Source organism: Protopterus annectens, chromosome 3.part1, assembly GCF_019279795.1.
Source record: "Protopterus annectens isolate FY-2018-M chromosome 3.part1, PAN1.0, whole genome shotgun sequence".
Lineage (NCBI taxonomy): Eukaryota > Metazoa > Chordata > Ceratodontiformes > Protopteridae > Protopterus > Protopterus annectens.
The window spans coordinates 1506357275-1506375336 of record NC_056732.1 but is presented as its reverse complement, the minus strand read 5'-3'; the positions used below and the strand labels follow the sequence as shown (position 1 = coordinate 1506375336).

The 18062-nt window shown below is 38.2% G+C and overlaps 1 protein-coding gene across 5 annotated transcripts in view; it reads left to right on the top strand.

Moving 5' to 3' along the window:
- LOC122798540 overlaps window positions 1–18062 on the top strand; it is a 1608245-nt gene that overhangs the window by 202354 nt on the left and 1387829 nt on the right. For 4 of the 5 annotated variants that reach the window (XM_044067582.1, XM_044067581.1, XM_044067579.1 and 1 more), the window contains one exon: window positions 13467–13579. In XM_044067582.1, coding sequence (XP_043923517.1) covers window positions 13467–13579 — 113 coding nt within the window. The remainder of the gene's footprint in view (window positions 1–13466; window positions 13580–18062) is intronic. The other variant, XM_044067580.1, reaches the window with a different exon arrangement.

Sequence of the window (18062 nt, the reverse complement as noted above, 5' to 3'; positions counted from 1 at the left end):
AGGGTAAAAAGGAACAAATTACAAATTGGAAAAACTCCCTCCTGAGCCTCAACAAGCAAATTATAACACTAGTGAAAACCTGCAAAGCCAATTATGAATTGAAACTAGCCTCTGAAACAAAAGGAAACCACAAAGCCTTCTTCAGTTACGTCAGGAACCTCCATGCCAAAGCCCAGGTTTGTTCCAAATTAGTACTTAACGGTACCACTTAAACCGATCCTGTTGGCTTAGCCAACCTGCTAGCAGATAATTTCAGAGCAAACTTCACCCCCCCGTCCTTCTCAAAGGTCCTTTCAACATCCCTGATACTTGTCCCACATCTCCGAAGGCCCTATTCAGGGCAAAGAACAGAGCTTCCATGGGACCCAATAGTATCCCAGACTGTATTCTGCACCATCTCCAGCAAGAACTAGCTTCGCCATTGAGCACCCTGTTCACCCACAACCTAAGTACAGGCTTCATTCCAGCGGAGTAGAGAACTGCCATTGTCATCCCCTTGCACAAAGGTGGTGCCACTACTGACCCTGGAAACTATCGCCCCATTAGCTTGACAAGTCTGATCTGTAAAGCCGTGGAGCGTATTATTAAGGATCTTGTAAACAAGGACATAGGCAATTTCCAAGCACTTGACCCCACCCAGTTCGGATTCATTAAGGGCAGATTTTGCCTGTTGAACCTGGTTGACTACTTTGAGGCTGTCACCAAGACCCCGGATGGGGGAAAGTCAGTACATACAACTTACCTTGGCCAAGGCCTTTGACACTATCCCCCACTCAGGCATCATCAAAAAGTTAACACAACTTGGCGTAAATTACTATCTCATCAGGTGATTGGCCAGCTGGGTCACGGATAGGACCTACAAGGTCAAAATAGGTGCCTCCACCTCTGACAGCAGACCTGTCACTAGTGGTGTTCCCCAGGGATCTTTCCTGTGACCCCTACTGTTTGACATCTACTTCTCAGAGGTCCATGCAAAGACAAAAAGTCTGTGGCTGACCAAGTTTGCGGATGACTGTAAATTGAGTGCTGTCATTGACTCCCCAAATGATGTTAACATACTGCAAGAGGGTCTCACAACAACAAATGACTGGTGCCAAAGTCATGGCCTTAAGTTAAATAAAAAAAAAATGTATTATCATACCATTCATCAAAAACACAGCCCCTACTGATTACCACATCAACAGCAACCCCCACCCCCACCCCCAAGCAGCAATACCTGTGGTGAGAGACCTGGGTACTCAGGTTGACAACAATCTCACATTCGACCTTCATGTAGTGGTAGTTGTCAGAAAAGCCTTTTACTTAGCTCATCTCATAAGTAAAGGGATTGCTTCCAGAAAAAAATAAGTTATTATCTCTCTGTACTCCTCCCTCATTAGGCCAGCAATTGAGTATATTGCCCTGTTTGGTATGTACCTCTCCAAACACCTGCACCAACTGGAAAGGCCACAGAAATATCTCACATAGAGAATCCATGGCTTCCAACATCTGTCCTACTACACTGTCACATTTCTTATTCTTTACAACTTCTTTTGTGCAATAATTCTGGACAAAGCCAACAATACTGGGAGGACAAAGGCCCAAAATCAGGAAGAATTTTCACATATTACTTGAATTTTCTTAAAAATTAATAGAACAACATGTTTTGCAACAACATTTATTTTCTGAAGAATAAGTATAAAACTCTCTCATTATTGATTGACTTTAATCCTTAGCGATCTACTAGAAAATCAAAATATTACTGGGGGCAGTGCAAAAATATGAGGCAAAATCAAGATTGTCCTGCAAAATAAGGAACAGTTGAGAGATGTACTGTCCTGTGCGGACAGGATCAAATCACTAAAACTCTACTCAGTACTATACAGATTGCTCAGAGGTGATCTGTGTCTTGCCTACAAGGCAATATCGGACCCTGCCCTACTAGAGATGCTCCATATCTGTAAATAACATCTTGCTCATTACTCACTCAAAAATGCCTAAATCTAATATGTGACATCAACAAAACCTGCTGGAGACGCAGGTTTGTCTCCCAGAGGCTGCCTTGTCTCTGTAATAGACTTCCCATACATGTCAAACAGAGTGCCTCACTGACCCTCTTCAAGCAGAGCCTTGATGAGTGGATGGGAAACCAAAAATGTATCCATGGGTACCACCTGTGTCCCTCATTGACAGGGGCAACAGGTGCTGACTGAGGTATCTTTTTTGGGCATGAACTCATGGCTAGGCTTGTAAAGGCTCCGGGACCATTTGCCTAGTAACCTCCTATGATCCTGTAAGAGGAAGAAATTGCTGTCTAAGAGTAAGAGGGAGTGAGCCCTAAACTAGAAACGCTTCATTCTTAGCTTAAACAAACAAATAAGATGTCTTGTGAAGTCCTCGAAAGCAAACTATGAATCCAACTTAGCTTCCTCAACTAAGGACAACCACAAGGCATTCTTTAGTTACATCCGTAACCTAAAAGGAGTGGCCCAAATTTGTGCTGAACTGGTAGTTAATGATACCACATATACTGAGCCTATGGACATAGCTAACCTGTTGGCCAACAGGTTCTGTGAAAACTTCACTTCTCTGTCCCCACCACATGTACCCCATGACATCCCTACCACCTGTCCCCTTCTTCGTATCTCTAAAGAGCAGGTCATAAACACCCTTTCTAAGGCCAAAAACACAGCATCTATGGGTCCTTATAACATCCCAGACTGCATCCTGCATGAGCTCCAGCAAGAATTTGCAACACCATTGGTACTCTTTTCAGTTGTAGTCTAAGCACCGGCTTCATCCCAGATGAATGGAAAATGGCCACCATTATTCTCTTGCACAAAAATGGTGCTTCCACTGTCCCTGAGAACTATAGACTTGTCTGCAAGACCATGGACTGAGTCATTATGGACCTTCTCAACAAAGGTACAGGTAATCTCCAGACACTTGACCTACTTAGTTTGGATTTGTCAAAGGTAGATCTTGCCTGTTAAACCTGGTGGACTTCTTTTACACGGTCACCAAGCCCTGAACAAGGGGAAATCTATGCATACAGCCTACCTAGATTTAGTCTAGGCATTTGACACGATCCACCTCTCGGGCATCATCGACAAATTCACGCAGTTAGGTATTAACCCTTATATCATTAGATGGGTTGCTAACTGGCTCACTGATAGAACCCATGTAGTCAAAATAGGGGAATCCACCTCCAACAGCAGACCTGTAACTAGTGGTGTTCCACAGGGATCAGTCCTGGGACTTCTACTGTTTGGATTCTATTTCTCTGAAGTAGAAGCAAAAGCTAAAGGTGTGTGGCTGACAAAGTCTGCTGATGAGTGGGTCATAGAATCTCCAAATGATGTCAGCTTCTTACAAGAGGGTCTTACACAAACAAATGATTGGTGTCAAAGTCATGCCCTTAAAGTAAATGCAAAAAATGTATAATTCTCTCCTTCAATAAGAGCAATGTTCCTGCTAAGTACCACATTAATAGCAACACCTTAAGTATGCTTTCAGTGGTGAGACACCTGAGTACACAGGTGGACCGCAGCCTTACCTTTGACCACCAATTCTCCACAGTGGTAAGAAGGGCATTCTGTATTGTTCATCTCATAAGTAAGGGCATTTCCTCCAGATAAAAAGAAGTTATAACCTCCCTGTACTCTTCCTTCATCAAGCCAGTAATTGAGTACAGTGCCCCTTTTGGTATGTACTTTTCCAAGCACCTGCAGCAATCGGAGAGACCACAAAGGTTCATCACAAGGAAAATTCAAGGTCTTCAGCATCTGCCCTATGTGGATTGTCTGAAATCACTGTCACTTTATTCTGCTTCATGCAGACTATTCAGAGGTGATCTCTGCCTTCCATACAAGGCAGTCTCTGACCCTTCTTTATCGGAGATGCTGCATATCCATAAGTCAAATGGTACACAAGTTACTCATTCTAAAGACCTTAACCTGGTATGTGACATTAATAGAACCGCTGGAGGGACAGATTTGTCTCCCAGAGGTTATCACACCTTTGGAACCGACTCCCATTTCATGTCAAACAGAGCACCTCATTGGCCCTCTTCAAATTTAGTCTGGATGATTGGATTGGGTAACTGTAAATTCACCCCTGGGGTTTCACCTGTGTCCTCCTTGGACAGGGGCAATAGGTGTCCTCCCTGGACAGGGGCAATAGGTGCTGATTGTGGAAATAAGGGTATAACTTGGCTAGGCTTGTAAGGGCCCTAGGGCCATTAGCCTAGTAAGTTCCTATGATCATAAATGTTAACAAAGACAGTTAAATAAATCCGAAAGAAAATAAAAGCTCTTCCTTATCTTGGGAGGGGCATGTGTCTGCTTGGAATGCTTCCAAAATTGATTTGTAAGCTGTTGACAAAAATAGCTAAAAAACAATTTTTGACTGCACTGCTGTAGCTTGTTAAAAGTACAAGTGTCAATATTTTTGTTTGAGTTATCTGCAGTAATAAACTAGTAATCCAAAAAAGACACAAGAAACCAAAACAGAATGCAGATACGGATTCAACTGGAAAAAGGCACCTCTTCAGTCACCTCAGTTGCTAGTACATAAGTAAAGCAATAAAACAAAAGAACCACACTATGAAAATTTATTCCCGAATAAATAAATGATGATACTGAGTGTTTTTATCCTCATTAAGTACCGGGAATTCATCAGAATATCAAAATAATCCATTTATCCATATTTAAATGCAAAAGCCAGTGAAAGTTACTGTGTTGCCAATGGGCTTCTTATCTTAAAGGCATACTTCATCATATGACATAAATGGAACACTGAATTAAAAGCAATCTTTAAATGCTAAGTCCAGTGCAGTTTAGACCCCATTTAAATAAACTTACAAAAGGACAAATGCATCAAGTAACACATTTATAAAGTTAAAACATTGGATCGTAAAAAACAGCACATAAAACCGTCACTAACAAAACTTTATAAACTTAAAACTTTAAGTTTCAGAAAGCATGCAAGACAGACTCCTTTATTTAAACCATAAACACCAGTGGCATTTGTTCTTATTTGCAACTCAGATTCGCTACACTCAAGTTTTAGTTTTCAAGGCGCCACCCTATTGTCAATATCAACAACGTCAGTGATAAAGAACTTGAGAGTGCCCCTCCCTGATTGTCAGTAATATGTTTCCATAAAGTATTTCAATGGTCCTGTTTCCTAATGTCCCTTAAATGTTCATGTATTCTGTCTTTTAGTGCCCTTTCTGTTTTACCTATATAGAAACAAGGCCACTGAGAACATTGAGCAATATATACGACTTTCTCAATTTTACAGTTGCATCTCTTGGGTGAAAAAATCCTCTCAAAACCCTTCACTATCACACATTCACCTTCTGTAATGTTTGAACAGTAATTACAACTTGGACATCGAGTGGAACCTTTGTCTCATAGTACCAATAGGTTTTACCATTTCTAAATATATTTTTTTATATTCTTATCCCCTCTATATGCTACTAATGGGAATTCACCTAGATTTTCCATGTTTAAACTACCTATTTTTGGAATTTTCCAGTTATTCCTTAGTATATCATAACTATTTCTAGATTTGTTATTCTAGGTAAGGATACAGCATTGGTTAAATCTAGTGTCCTTAACTAAGTTGTTGGTATTTGTGTTGTCATCCACTTTTGTACCTAAAAGGGGTTTGTACACTTTAGTTGATCTTTTATATCTAACCTCTTGAAAGATTTTTCCCAGAAAATCTGAGGGATACCCTCTGTTTATTAACATATCCTTAAGAATTTCTCCTCCTTTGTTGAATGTTTCGGCTTCAGTCATCAAAGAAACTACTGTAAAGACTCCAGGATTCACTGTCGTTTCCTTAATGTCACTGTTCTTTTTTGGAAAGATAGACTAAATTGGATGAGTTTTTTTGCCTATATCAATAATACAGCTGATTTCCTAAGTTTCACAATGACGAAATCCCATGACCTCATTAACTACTTGGACGTGGAGTTAAAAACTGACCATGTGAATAGTTGGTTTACCTCAGGTTTGTATAGGAAACCCAGATATTCCAATTTTACTCCACTTCCAGAGTTGCCATTCACTACACCAGAAGAAAGCCTTTGTAAAAGGGCAATTAGTGAGACTAGCGAGGATGATTTTTGAAGCAGAAACATTTGAACGGGAAATTCATAAGGATACATTACTAAACAGATGGTATCCCTGACTATGATGTAGTAAAAGGAAAAAAGAATTCTGTTGGTAAAAGAAATTTTGAAGGGATGAGTACAAAAGATAAAAGAAAGGAAGTGGATGAAAGAGAATATATATAGCTAAAGACTGGGGCTTGGTATAATGGTTAAGGTGTTTGACTCGCAGACAAATCTACAGTGTTTGATTCTCACCTTTGGGAAGGAAATTGTGTAGGTTTAGACTGGCATATTAAGAGAGCTAGCCTAGTAATTAGCTATGAAGTTATGAAACCGTGAATCTAAGGAAAAATTGGAAATGAGAATTTTAGAGTGCTTTCTGTAAATGTGAATAGTATCAAGAATATAATAACAAGAATAAGAATTTTGGAGTGGTGTAGTAAGTGTGATGTAGATATAATTATATTATAAGACACAATATTTTTAACAAATGAAGAAAGATTATAAACAGAGAAACTATGGGAAGGAAAGATCATCTGTTATTGGGAAATGACATATGTTCTGTAATATCCATATTCTGTAGAAATACAGTAAAGATATTAGATGTAACGGTACTTGCGTATTATCGCAACCACATTTCAGAAATGCCGTAATTCGTTATGTTTGTGCGAAAACATCTATGTTCGCCTTAAAAGGGGTGTGTAAACAAGTAAGTGTCACTGTGTCTCACTCACAGTGGGTATGAGGCAGCAAGCGGAATAACGGTGAAATTCTGTACTCCGTGGCGCACCTCATGTCTTCTGTGAACTCCACAGTGGCACACCGCTTTAGCAATCCTGCATTATGGATTACCAATCATAACTCTTTGGAGTGCATGGGGCTGTATGTATAATTCCAGTTATGAAAAAAAGTGTTTCACTTTTTTCTAAAGCCAGTAGAGCGCTTAATAAGTTTAGTTTCATAGACTGCAACTAAAAATATAATTACAGAGGAAAAAGTCAGTGACTAATTTCTGTAAACCTCTGCAAAGAGAACTAAAAGTTTACGTAAGTACTTTGGACTTGAGTGAATTAACGTGCCTTTTAAGAGACCGGACTGTAACAGGGGTGTGTGACAACTGATAAGATACCTGCAAAAGGAGTTTTCAGAGTAAGTGGGTCACTTTATCGGAATGAGCCATGTTCCCTAATCCTTGTCTTGGTGGGGAAAGTGGTGACTTTCAGGACTTGTAACATTAAGGACAACTGAGAAGTAACAGTCGGGTGGATAGGTCGAGAAAGTACGCTACCAGGGAAGAGGAATTTTGCTGTTAGTCCTCTTCCTGTGTGAAAAACAATTTGATGCAATACTATTTAACACTTTACACACCCCTTGATAGGTTAACAGACATGGTTTCTTGAAAACTTTACAGATTAAGGGACTTCGGAAATGTGGTTTCGATAATACGTAAGTACCGATGTAACTTTAGCAAAAATAGAAAGATTAACCATTGTCAATTTAAAATGGACAGAACAAGTATGTAGAATTATAACATATGCTTATACTGACTGTAAAGAAAGAGAAAGCTTATTTTATCAGATTTTAGACTATGTAGTGATAAATATGAATATTATAATAACAGGATACTTTAACTGTGATTTGAGAAGGAAGAATAAAAAAGGAAATGATATAAGAAAAATGTTAGACGTTATAAGATGTGGTAAGTTAAAACTTTGGGACAGAAATTCACGGACTTACGAAAGGAGTATATATAGAATTTGAAATAGATTATTTTAAAGTATCAGAAGGTAAAGTTACAGGAGAAGGGGGGAGGTAGTTGAAACAGGATTTTCTGATCATCTTGCAATATGGCTAAAGAAAATATAACAATGAATTGGAAGATTTAGAACATAATGATGGAAAGTTGTTTGACAAAGAAAGAGTTATATGAAAGAAATCAAGAAAAAATACAATAATTGTTATATAAGGACAGATATTTTTTACAAGGAAAAAGAGAAGATGTGTCTAGTTACTTAAGATTAGTAAAAGAAGACGGAAGTGTAATGAGAGAAATAAAAAATATAAAAGGAGAAATAGAAGGAACTCAGGAAAAGATTATGAATAGCATAGTACAATATGTTCAAGAAATGTTTAATGAAAAAAAGAAGGTAGTGGGGAAAACACAAAGTAAAAAAGTTAACAGAAAAAGAGAATCAAGAGTTTGAAAAGGAAATTTCTTTAAATGAGCTAGATAAAGCATTAGATCAAGTGAATAGAGAGTTGCCTGGAGACCCAGTTGGAATATGGTGTGACATGTATAAAAAATTAAGAGATTGGCAAAAAATATTTTTAAAGATTTTGAATGAATGGTTAAATGAAAGTTTTATGTATAAAGACTTATGAAGTGGAATAAATAAATTCATATGGAAGAAGGAAAATAGAAGGGAATTGAAAAACTGGAGACAAATAGTATTGAATAATAATGATTATAAGATCTTTATGAAAATAATACAAAATAGATTGGAAACTAAAATGGAAAATGTTATGGAAGATAGCATGTACAGTGGATATAAAAAGTTTACACACCCCTGTTAAAATGCCAGGTTTGTATGATATAAAAAATGAGACCACAATAAATCATTTCAAAACTTTTCCCACCTTTAATGTGACCTATAACCTGTACAATTCAATTGAAAAACAAACATCTATTAAGGGAAAAATATAAAAAATAACAAAAAACGTGCAATATGCTGGTTGCATAAGTGTGCACACCCTTAAATTAATACTTTGTTGTGTGTGCACACCCTTAAACTAATACTTTGTTGAAGCACATTTTGATCTAATTACAACATTCAGCCTTCTTGGGTAGGAGTCTATCAACATGGCACATCTTGACTTGGCAATATTTGCCCACTCTTCCTTCCAAAAGCGTTCCAAATCTGTCGGATTGCGACAGCATCTCTTGTGCACAGCCCTCTTCAGGTCACCCCACAGATTTTCTATTGGATTTAGGTCTGGGCTCTGGCTTGGCCATTCCAAAACTTTAACTTTCTTCTGGTGAAGTCATTATTTTGTTGATTTGGATGTATGCTTGGGGTCATTGTCGTGTTGAAAGGTGAAACTCGTCTTCATTTTCAGCTTTCTAGCAGACGCCTGAAGATTTTGGGCCAAAAGTGACTGGTATTTGGAACTGTTCATAATCCCCTCCACCTTGGCTAAAGCCCCAGTTCCAGCTGAAGAAAAGCAACCCCAAAGCATGATACTGCCACCACCATGCTTCACTGTGGTGATACGAAGTGTTGTTTTTGCGCCAAACGTGCCTTTTGGAATTGTGGCCAAAAAGTTCAACCTTGGTCTTATCAGACCATAACACATTTTCCCACATGCTTTTGGGAGACTTGATGTATTGTTTTGCAAATTTTGGCTGGGCCTGGATGTTTTTCTGTGTAAGAAAAGGCTTCTGTCTTGCAACCCTACCCCATAGTCGAGACATATGGAGAATACGGGAGATTGTTGTCACATGTAGTACACAGCCAGTACTTGCCAGAAATTCCTGCAGCTCCTTCAGTGTTGCTGTAGGTCTCTTAGCAGGCCTCCCTGACCAGTTTTCGTCTTGTCTTTTTATTAGTTTTGGAGGGACGTCCCAGTTCTTTGCAACGTCACTATTGTCCCATATTTTCTCCACTTTTTGATGACTGTCTTCACTGTGTTCCATGGTATATCCAATGATGTGGAAATTTATTTGAACCCTTCTCCTGACTGATACCTTTCAACAATGAGATCCCTTTGATGCTTTGTAAGCTCTCTGCGAACCATGGCTTTCGCAGTAGCAGGCAACTGAGTAAATGTCAGGAAAATCCTACTAGGACAGCTGAACTTTTATTTGGGGTTAATCAGAGTCTCTTTAATTGATGGCAGGTGTGTACCCAAGAAGACTGAATGCTGTAATTAAATCAAAAGGTGCTTCAACAAAGTATTAGTTTAAGGGTGTGCACACCTTTGCAACCAGTGTATTGCACATTTTTTTATTTTTTATATTTTTCCCCCCTAACAGATTTGTTTGTTTTTCAGTTTAATTGTACAGGTTATAGGTCACATTAAAGGTTGGAAAAGTTTTTAAATGATTTATTGTGGTCTCATTTTTTTATATCACAAAAACCTGGCATTTTATCAGGGATGTGTAAACGTTTTATATCCACTGTATATTATAAAGGTGAAGGGTTATCAAGAATTATTAATGATAGAGAAGCTGTGGATAATATGAACAGAAAAGAAGTGACAATCATGATAGGAAACCTTAATAAGGCATTTGACACAACTGGACATGAAATCTTATGGGTAATAGTTAAGGAATGTAATATAACTGAGAAAGTTAGGAAATTATGTATGTCCATGTATAGTAAGAATAAAGTAAAATACTTATAAATGGCTGGTTAAGCTAAGAGGTACACACGAAGAGGGTTGTAAGACATGGATGGCCAATGAGTTGTGTACTCTTTGTATTATAGTTATGAATAAGATAGCATGTGAAATAATTTACAAAATGAAGAAGGCATGGTATATAACACCTGGCTGGTTAAGAATTCCAGTCCTGTTAATATATGCAGATGACGTTTTATAATAATTGCAAAAAACAAAAGTTGGATAAAAGGAGTAATAATTTGCACAAATGAATGTCTAGAGATGATAGGAATGCCTTTAAATAAAGGAAAAGCAAAGGTTTAGGTGATGTAAAGATCTTGGGTATATATTTTACAATGAATGAAATTTCTGTGTTAAGTGTAAAATTTGGGAATAAAGTTGTAAGTAGAATTCAATGGGGAAAAACAGTAGAAGAAATAAAGCAAACATCTTTTCTGGAGAACATATAAGTTATCACTCAGAAAAAGGGATTATTTGATAAATTTAGTACTGATGGGAGATAGCATACTTAGCAAATGTATTTATGTTGCCAACAGTATTTGAAAAGAAACTGTTGTAGGTATTTGTTTTCATTTATATGGGGTTCTAGATTAAACCCAGTAAAAAAGAGGAGTTTTCTATGTAAATATTGGAGGAGGAGGATTAGGGTTAATTAACCCATTGGTATATGCTGATTCATTAATACAAAGTATTAAAGTAGATAAAATGAAAAAGATGAGAGATTAGTAGTAAAACTGTATAAGTATGATAAATTCATGGGTATGGTAAAAAAGAGTAAAAGGGAAAAAGAGTGCGTAAATGAAGAAATAAAATGTTAGCGAGAAAAAATATTTTTGTGGAAAATAAAAACTGATGATATTGTGAAAGATAGAGAAGTATGGTATAAGAATGTAATAATAAAACAATAGTATATACAACCATGGGAAAATCTAACATGAGAAAAGTAAAGCTATATAAATAAGAAGCAAATGCTGTAATCAGAAAGTAGAATGTCAAGATTTTTTTTTGTGGAGACTGGTAAAAAAATATTTACCAGTAAAAGGAAATATGCCATATAAAAAAGTCTTAGAATATGTTTACATCGTCAAGAAGAAACTACGGAACATGTGTTTTTTGAAATGTAAAAGAATAAAAAAAGTCACGGGGAAAACTATGTAAAGAAGATTTTTTGAAAATATAAAGGAAGTGAAAAAATAAACAGATATAATTAAATGTGGATATTATAAGAATAGAATAAAGAATATAATAAAAGAATAGATAAGTTATTTTAGGTTATATGGAATGAAAGAATAAATTAAATTGTGTTTAATGTTAAATGGATTTTAGCTACAATATTAAGTAAAATCAGATGGTGGTTATGGAAAAAGGAGTGGGGCTGAAAATTTAGCAGGACTGTAAAGGAAATTATGAATATGTGTAAACAGGTTTGTATATTTAGATTTGTACATATGCAAATATTTGTAAATATGTAAATGTTTTGTAAATAAGATTTATTTTTGTATATAAATAAAGGACCCCTACTCATGTGATCTTTTACATCCACCTGAGCTACAACCACCGCAAGCAAGATGGGACCTCAGTTTAACATCTCATTGAATGATGACACACTCATGAGTGCAGTAACACCACTTGTGCTGCAAAGTAATGTTAGTAATCGAGCTATCTGATGTGGGAGTAGAACATGCAGCCTTCTGCACCCAAAGCAAGTGTGCAACCTGTTGTGCCACTGACCATTGAAATATACATAGGCACCTATTAGTTGATTGATCTGTGAAGATATTTAGAAGTCTAGCCTTGCATTCTCATGAAATTTTTAACCCTTTTAATTTAAGTACAAACAACTCAGAGCCAGTTAGCACATTTACATGTTACCCTTATCCATATGGGACATGGGTGTTAAACCAGGGGTGAATTTCTGGGTAAGGAAAGCTCTTTTCTTTATGTGGAGTGAAAGTTGATTCCAAGGAAGTGGTGTCATCTGTAATATATATATATATATATATATATATATATATATATATATATATATATATATATATGTATGTCCTTCCAACAAATTCTCTTTGTTGCAGAAGAGATTACAGTCTCTTCAGTGGGTGTTTATTCCATCAATGGACAGAGAGGTCACGGTCTGTTGAGGCTCTGTAAGAAAGGCAGAGTTCATTCCTCATTAGCTTTTATGATTCTGTGATGAGAGACAAGACTTTGAGATGGTCAGCGTATGTTTTATGACTAAGCCCTTGATTTTCCTTGAGAGGAAGTGGTGTGGTCATTCAAGTTGTATTAAGTGATTGGGCAGGTATATACCAAAGGGTGGCATTATACTCTCTGATTGGTCTAATAAGTAGCAAGTACAGTAGAACAGTCGCATCCTTGGACCTTGACACCTTGCCCTTATTGACATGGTGTGCAGTAAAAAATGTGCTGTGTGTTTACCTTTTCCACCATGAATGAAAGGAATTTTGTTCAGTCAGCTGACTGGGGTCTTTCTTCCCTGAGTCATTGTGGGATGGGATTTGGTCCCATTAAAAGTCCCTTGTGACTAGTAGGTAAGTTTATGTGTACAAAATTATGTCTTAATAATGCACAGCATTGTTGGAGAAAAATATTTCGGTGTAAAGTTGGTCACTTTAATGTTTCACAAGATAATTTGGTTAAAAAAGTGATCACTTGGTTAAAAAAGTGATCACTTGAACTTTTATGTGCACTTTTTCTGTTAGTGCAGCACTACAGTTTTAGTTTTGAGATTTGACCGTAGTTTCTGATGTAAAAGTGTATTATGTTGACCTTTATATCTTTTTAACCTGTAAGTTATTTGTCAACCACCTTTTGTGGTACTATCACTGACTTATCAAACAAACGTCCATTGATTCCATTTTATAACTGGCCCTGTCAAGTCTTGTTGAATGGTTTTCCTGTTTTTCTTTCTGAGCCTAAATTAATTATTCCATTTTCTCCTTAGTAGACCTGTCTCTCATTAGCTCCAGAAACAGAGTGGACAAGTTTGATTTCGAGAAACAACAAAGAGAGCGACTGGCCCAAGAAGCCAAAGCAGAGAAAAGAAGTAAAAAAGCAGTGAGTATCTGATAATATGCTGCATTTTAGATTTTCTACTGATACAGCTGTAAGATGAAATTGTCCCACAATCACTGTTGCATAAATGAATGATTGGAATATTAAGATACAAGAGTGAAGTATGATGCATATTTGTATATTTAGTTTAGTTTATTGCAGAACTTCTCATTGACTGTCAGCACCAGAAGCACAGTTTGTTTGATTTCTGTTGTAGTAAATGATAATTCTTACTGGTAATATTGATTTAATGACACTTGAATGCCAAAGCAAGTGGCTAAACTGTACATTTTGAATGAATTGTGTGGAGAATGAGTTTTATGCTTTTGTAGTTTTTTGTGGTACTATTTTGTGGCTCTGTCTTATACATTGTTTGCACTCACTATCAAGCATACTAACCTCACGATGTGTACTGCTGGTGGCTGTTAGGAAAGAACACTGTGGGGGACAGTAGTGTAATGGGAAGTGATTGCCCAATTTTGTGAATGACATTCCTTCTCTTACTGCAACATTCAAGGTACTATATCATGACACGCACTGAACAGTGCCTTCATGTTCCTATTCTGTTTGTTGCTTCCTGTTTCTTCTCTGCTTGAAGAATTTTGACTTGCAGTTGAAATTAAAAGTGGTAAAAATGGTTTTAGTGCATTTCACTATTTTGTGTGATTGAGAGTGTGTTTGGTACCTGTCAATAATCATCTGAGCATACTGTAACATACTTGCATACTCTTAAAACAAAAGGTTTAGCTAGACATTGGTATGGAATATATGGGGTCTATGTTGTAATAAATTAAATGTCTGTGATTGTAGGTTTTGTGAATGAGCATCACTTGTCACATACTGAGTTCCCATACCCCACAGTACCAGATGTTTATTTTTATTTACAATACAGTTTCCCATGTAGCTTGTCGCCTCACAGTAAGACGCTGTCCGGTTTGATTCTCAGCTAGAGCGTCTTCTGCGTGGAGACATGCGAAGGTTGTGTGTCAGGGCTGGTAACTCGGCACGTAAAAACATTAAGTATCCTGTTTTTTGTTTATTTTGTTCTTTATTTCTTTGTTATTTATAGCACTTTGTGTACTGTGTATTTTTCTAGCTAGTTTCACTGTGTGTAAGGTATTAACTGGAAATTGTCCACTTTTATTAAGCATCTTTTGGGTTGTTTGTTTCTGATAACTTGTTGCAGTTAAACTCTTTTTTCTAGAGGCTCCTTTAGCTGTTTAAAACTTTCATTTAAAGGCTCACTGCTGGTTTTCAGCTATGAGAAACATTTCTGCAGTTTGTTTTCCACCTTCCCTCCCTGTTGGTATAGTGTTTTATATAGTCAGTGGCTTTGCAGTTGCCCGCCCCTAGTGTAAATTTGATCTGGGACCCTCCTCTCAGTCTAGTGTCATTACCTCATTCTACCCAGTACAGGGAGAACATTTGAGAAGGCCAATCAGCTTAGTTTCTGCTACTCCTTTCTCTCTTTCCACTTAAAAAAAAAAAAAGAAAATGTATCTGCTTTTACTGTATTTGTGTTTCTTCCTACTTTATTTTGCTTTTGCGTCATCTTAAAAGTACTCAATTGTAGTTATTACTGCTTGGTGTAACTCATTCTAAGCCTTTTAGTTTAAGCACTTGGGCTTCAGACCAGTTGTTTTACATTAAGAAGGTTTGTGGTCTGCACTGTAGTGGCAGAACAGGTAGTTTACATCCTTCTAAGTTGGGAACTGCTGATTGAGGGCTCAGTGTCTGTTATTCTAAAAGTGTATTAATTCTGGTTTAAGCACTTGGGCTTCAGGCCAGTTATTCTACATTAAGAGGGTTTGTGGTCTGCACTGTTGTTGGAGGAGAGGCTGGACTCTGCCCTTCTTAGCTGGGAATGTCCGTTTAAAGGCTTATAGTGCCTGCATATTTGAACTGCTTCTTACTGAAATTGGTACACCTTGTTTGCTGTAGCATAGACTAGATCCAGGCCTGCTGAATCTAGCTTTGTTTCTATAACTTGAGCACTAATCCAGGCATTCTTTAAAGTATTCAATTGTATTTATTACTGCTTGGTAGTAACTTGATTAATGTGTAGCTATCATTCTAAGTCTTTTGGATTAAGCACTTGGGCTTCTGACCAGTTGTTTTACATTAGGAAGGTTTGTGGCCTGCACTGTGGTGGCAGGACAGGTAGCTTACATCCTTCTAAGTTGGGAACTGCTGATTGAGGGCTCGGTGTCTGTTATTCTAAAAGTGTATTAGTTCTGGTTTAAGCACTTGGGCTTCAGGCTAGTTATTTTACATTAAGAAGGTTCGTGGTCTGCACTCTTGTGGGAGGAGAGGCTGGACTCTGCCCTTCTGAGCTGGGAATTTCTGGTTAAAGGCTTATAGTGCCTGCATATTTGAACTGTTTCTTACTGAAATTGGTACACCTTGTTTGCTGTAGCATAGACTAGATCCAGGCCTGCTGAATCTAGCTTTGTTTGTATGCTTGTTGTTTGTTTGCTTGTTATTTCCCTGAAACGCTAATTCCACCTAAAACGTGGCTTTTCAGCGCTTCTGTGGAACCCTAGTGATATCTGCATTGCTTACTGTACTTATTTCCTTGTTTCACTTGAAAGAAAGTTACTGTTTGTCGTTTTTGCATTTAAGTTGCCTGTAACACATTGCATTTAAGTTACCTGGCACTTGCTCACTAAGTCAGCACTAAAAAATTAAAAACACTACACCCTCACAAACTCCCCATTGAGTACCTTGTTCCCCATTGGCCCTTTTTTTCAATTATAAAGAAATTCCCAATACTATTCTAGCATGTCCAAAGGTCAGTTGTCAATCTCCTCTCCGGTCCAGCTGGTGAATCTGGAAATCTTGAGGCAATGTTACAACTGCATCATGTACACAGACAACCCTCTCCTCCTCCCAACAAATTCCAACACATGTGAGAGATGCAACCATATAGCCAAACTGGAGGCTAAGCTCTCTCAACTCAGTACTGGCGTAACCAGTCAGGAGGAGAAGGAATCCACACTCACTACAATTCCAGTCTCACATAGACCTACCACGACAGCAAACCTAACACATAAACACACAAAAACATACTCAGAGGCTCTAAATAAAGATCTGCCTAAGCAGCAGAAACCTCCAAATGAGAAACACCCAAGCAACCGCTACCCCAAAACAAAACACGTGCAACACATAGCTCACAAAGCCAGTGTGCCGAACAGTCACAGCCCTTAAGGCTAAACAACATACCTGATACACTTGTAATAGGTGACTCTATCGTCAGGCACACTGACGTCCCGCTCACCAGGATGAACAAGGAGAAGGTCATGGTGAACTGCCTGTCCGGCGCTAGGATCCGCCGCATAACACAAGCACTCAGGTCACTCCAAGGCAAGTACAGATATGACTCAGTCATTGTCCATGCTGGTGTGAATGACCCGTGACGTACCTCCCTGGACTACATGAAAAGAGACATAGAGGAGCTCTCTGAGCATGTAGCCCAGGCCGGTATGACCCTGACCTTGAGTAGCATCTTACCCTCACCAAGAATGATGCCACAGTGTGAAGACAAGATGATCAATTTCAACAATTGGCTTAAGTATTGGTGTCATTCAAAGGGGATCCAATGCCTGTCAGCCTGGGATGACATGCTCAACAAGCCACAATGCTTCGCTAGGGATGGCTTGCACCTGTCACCACTGGGCTTTCGGATATTGGCAAAGGCTCTTGCTACCCCTATAGTGCCTTTTTTAGGCACGGCTCAAAAGACAAACCCACCTCCATAGGTATCACAAGGGATAAGAAACTAAGAGTAATGCTACTCAATGCCAGAAGTCTAAACCTCAAGATGCACTTTTCGAAACTCTCCTTAGCATGGAGAACATCGATATCTGTGCAGTAACAGAAATCTGGTTCAAGGCTCCCGAGAGCACCCCAGCACTACCAGGTTATACCTCATACCATGCTTTTCGGCCCCAAAACTTGGACCGAACCACAAAAGAAGGGGTGGGGTATCAATATTCGTCAAAGATACCCACACCACCAGGTTGGTGGCACAGCACGAAGCATCAGAGACTATCCATGTGCAACTAACAGTGGGTAAAACTGCCTTCCAGTTTATAGCCTGCTACAGACCACCCTCCCAAACCCAGGAACCCCACTCGGCCTTCCTGAGAACACTGGAAAATATGAAGGTCTCTCCAAACACCATTATATTGGGGGACTTCAACTACCCAAACATAGACTGGGAGCATTACTCTAGCTCCAACACCCTAGCCCAAAGGTTCCTAGAATTTATAAACTCAAATGCTATGGAACAACTTGTTACCACTCCCACAAGAGGGGAAAACATACTGGACCTGATCATCACCAACATGGGGACTCTATGCTCCAGACCAGAAGTGTATCCCTCACTGGTAAGATCAGGCCATAAACTAATCTCACTGGATATTCACATCCTGACCCCACCCCCTGCCCAGAAAACCACAGTGAAAAACTTCTCTAAAGCAAATTT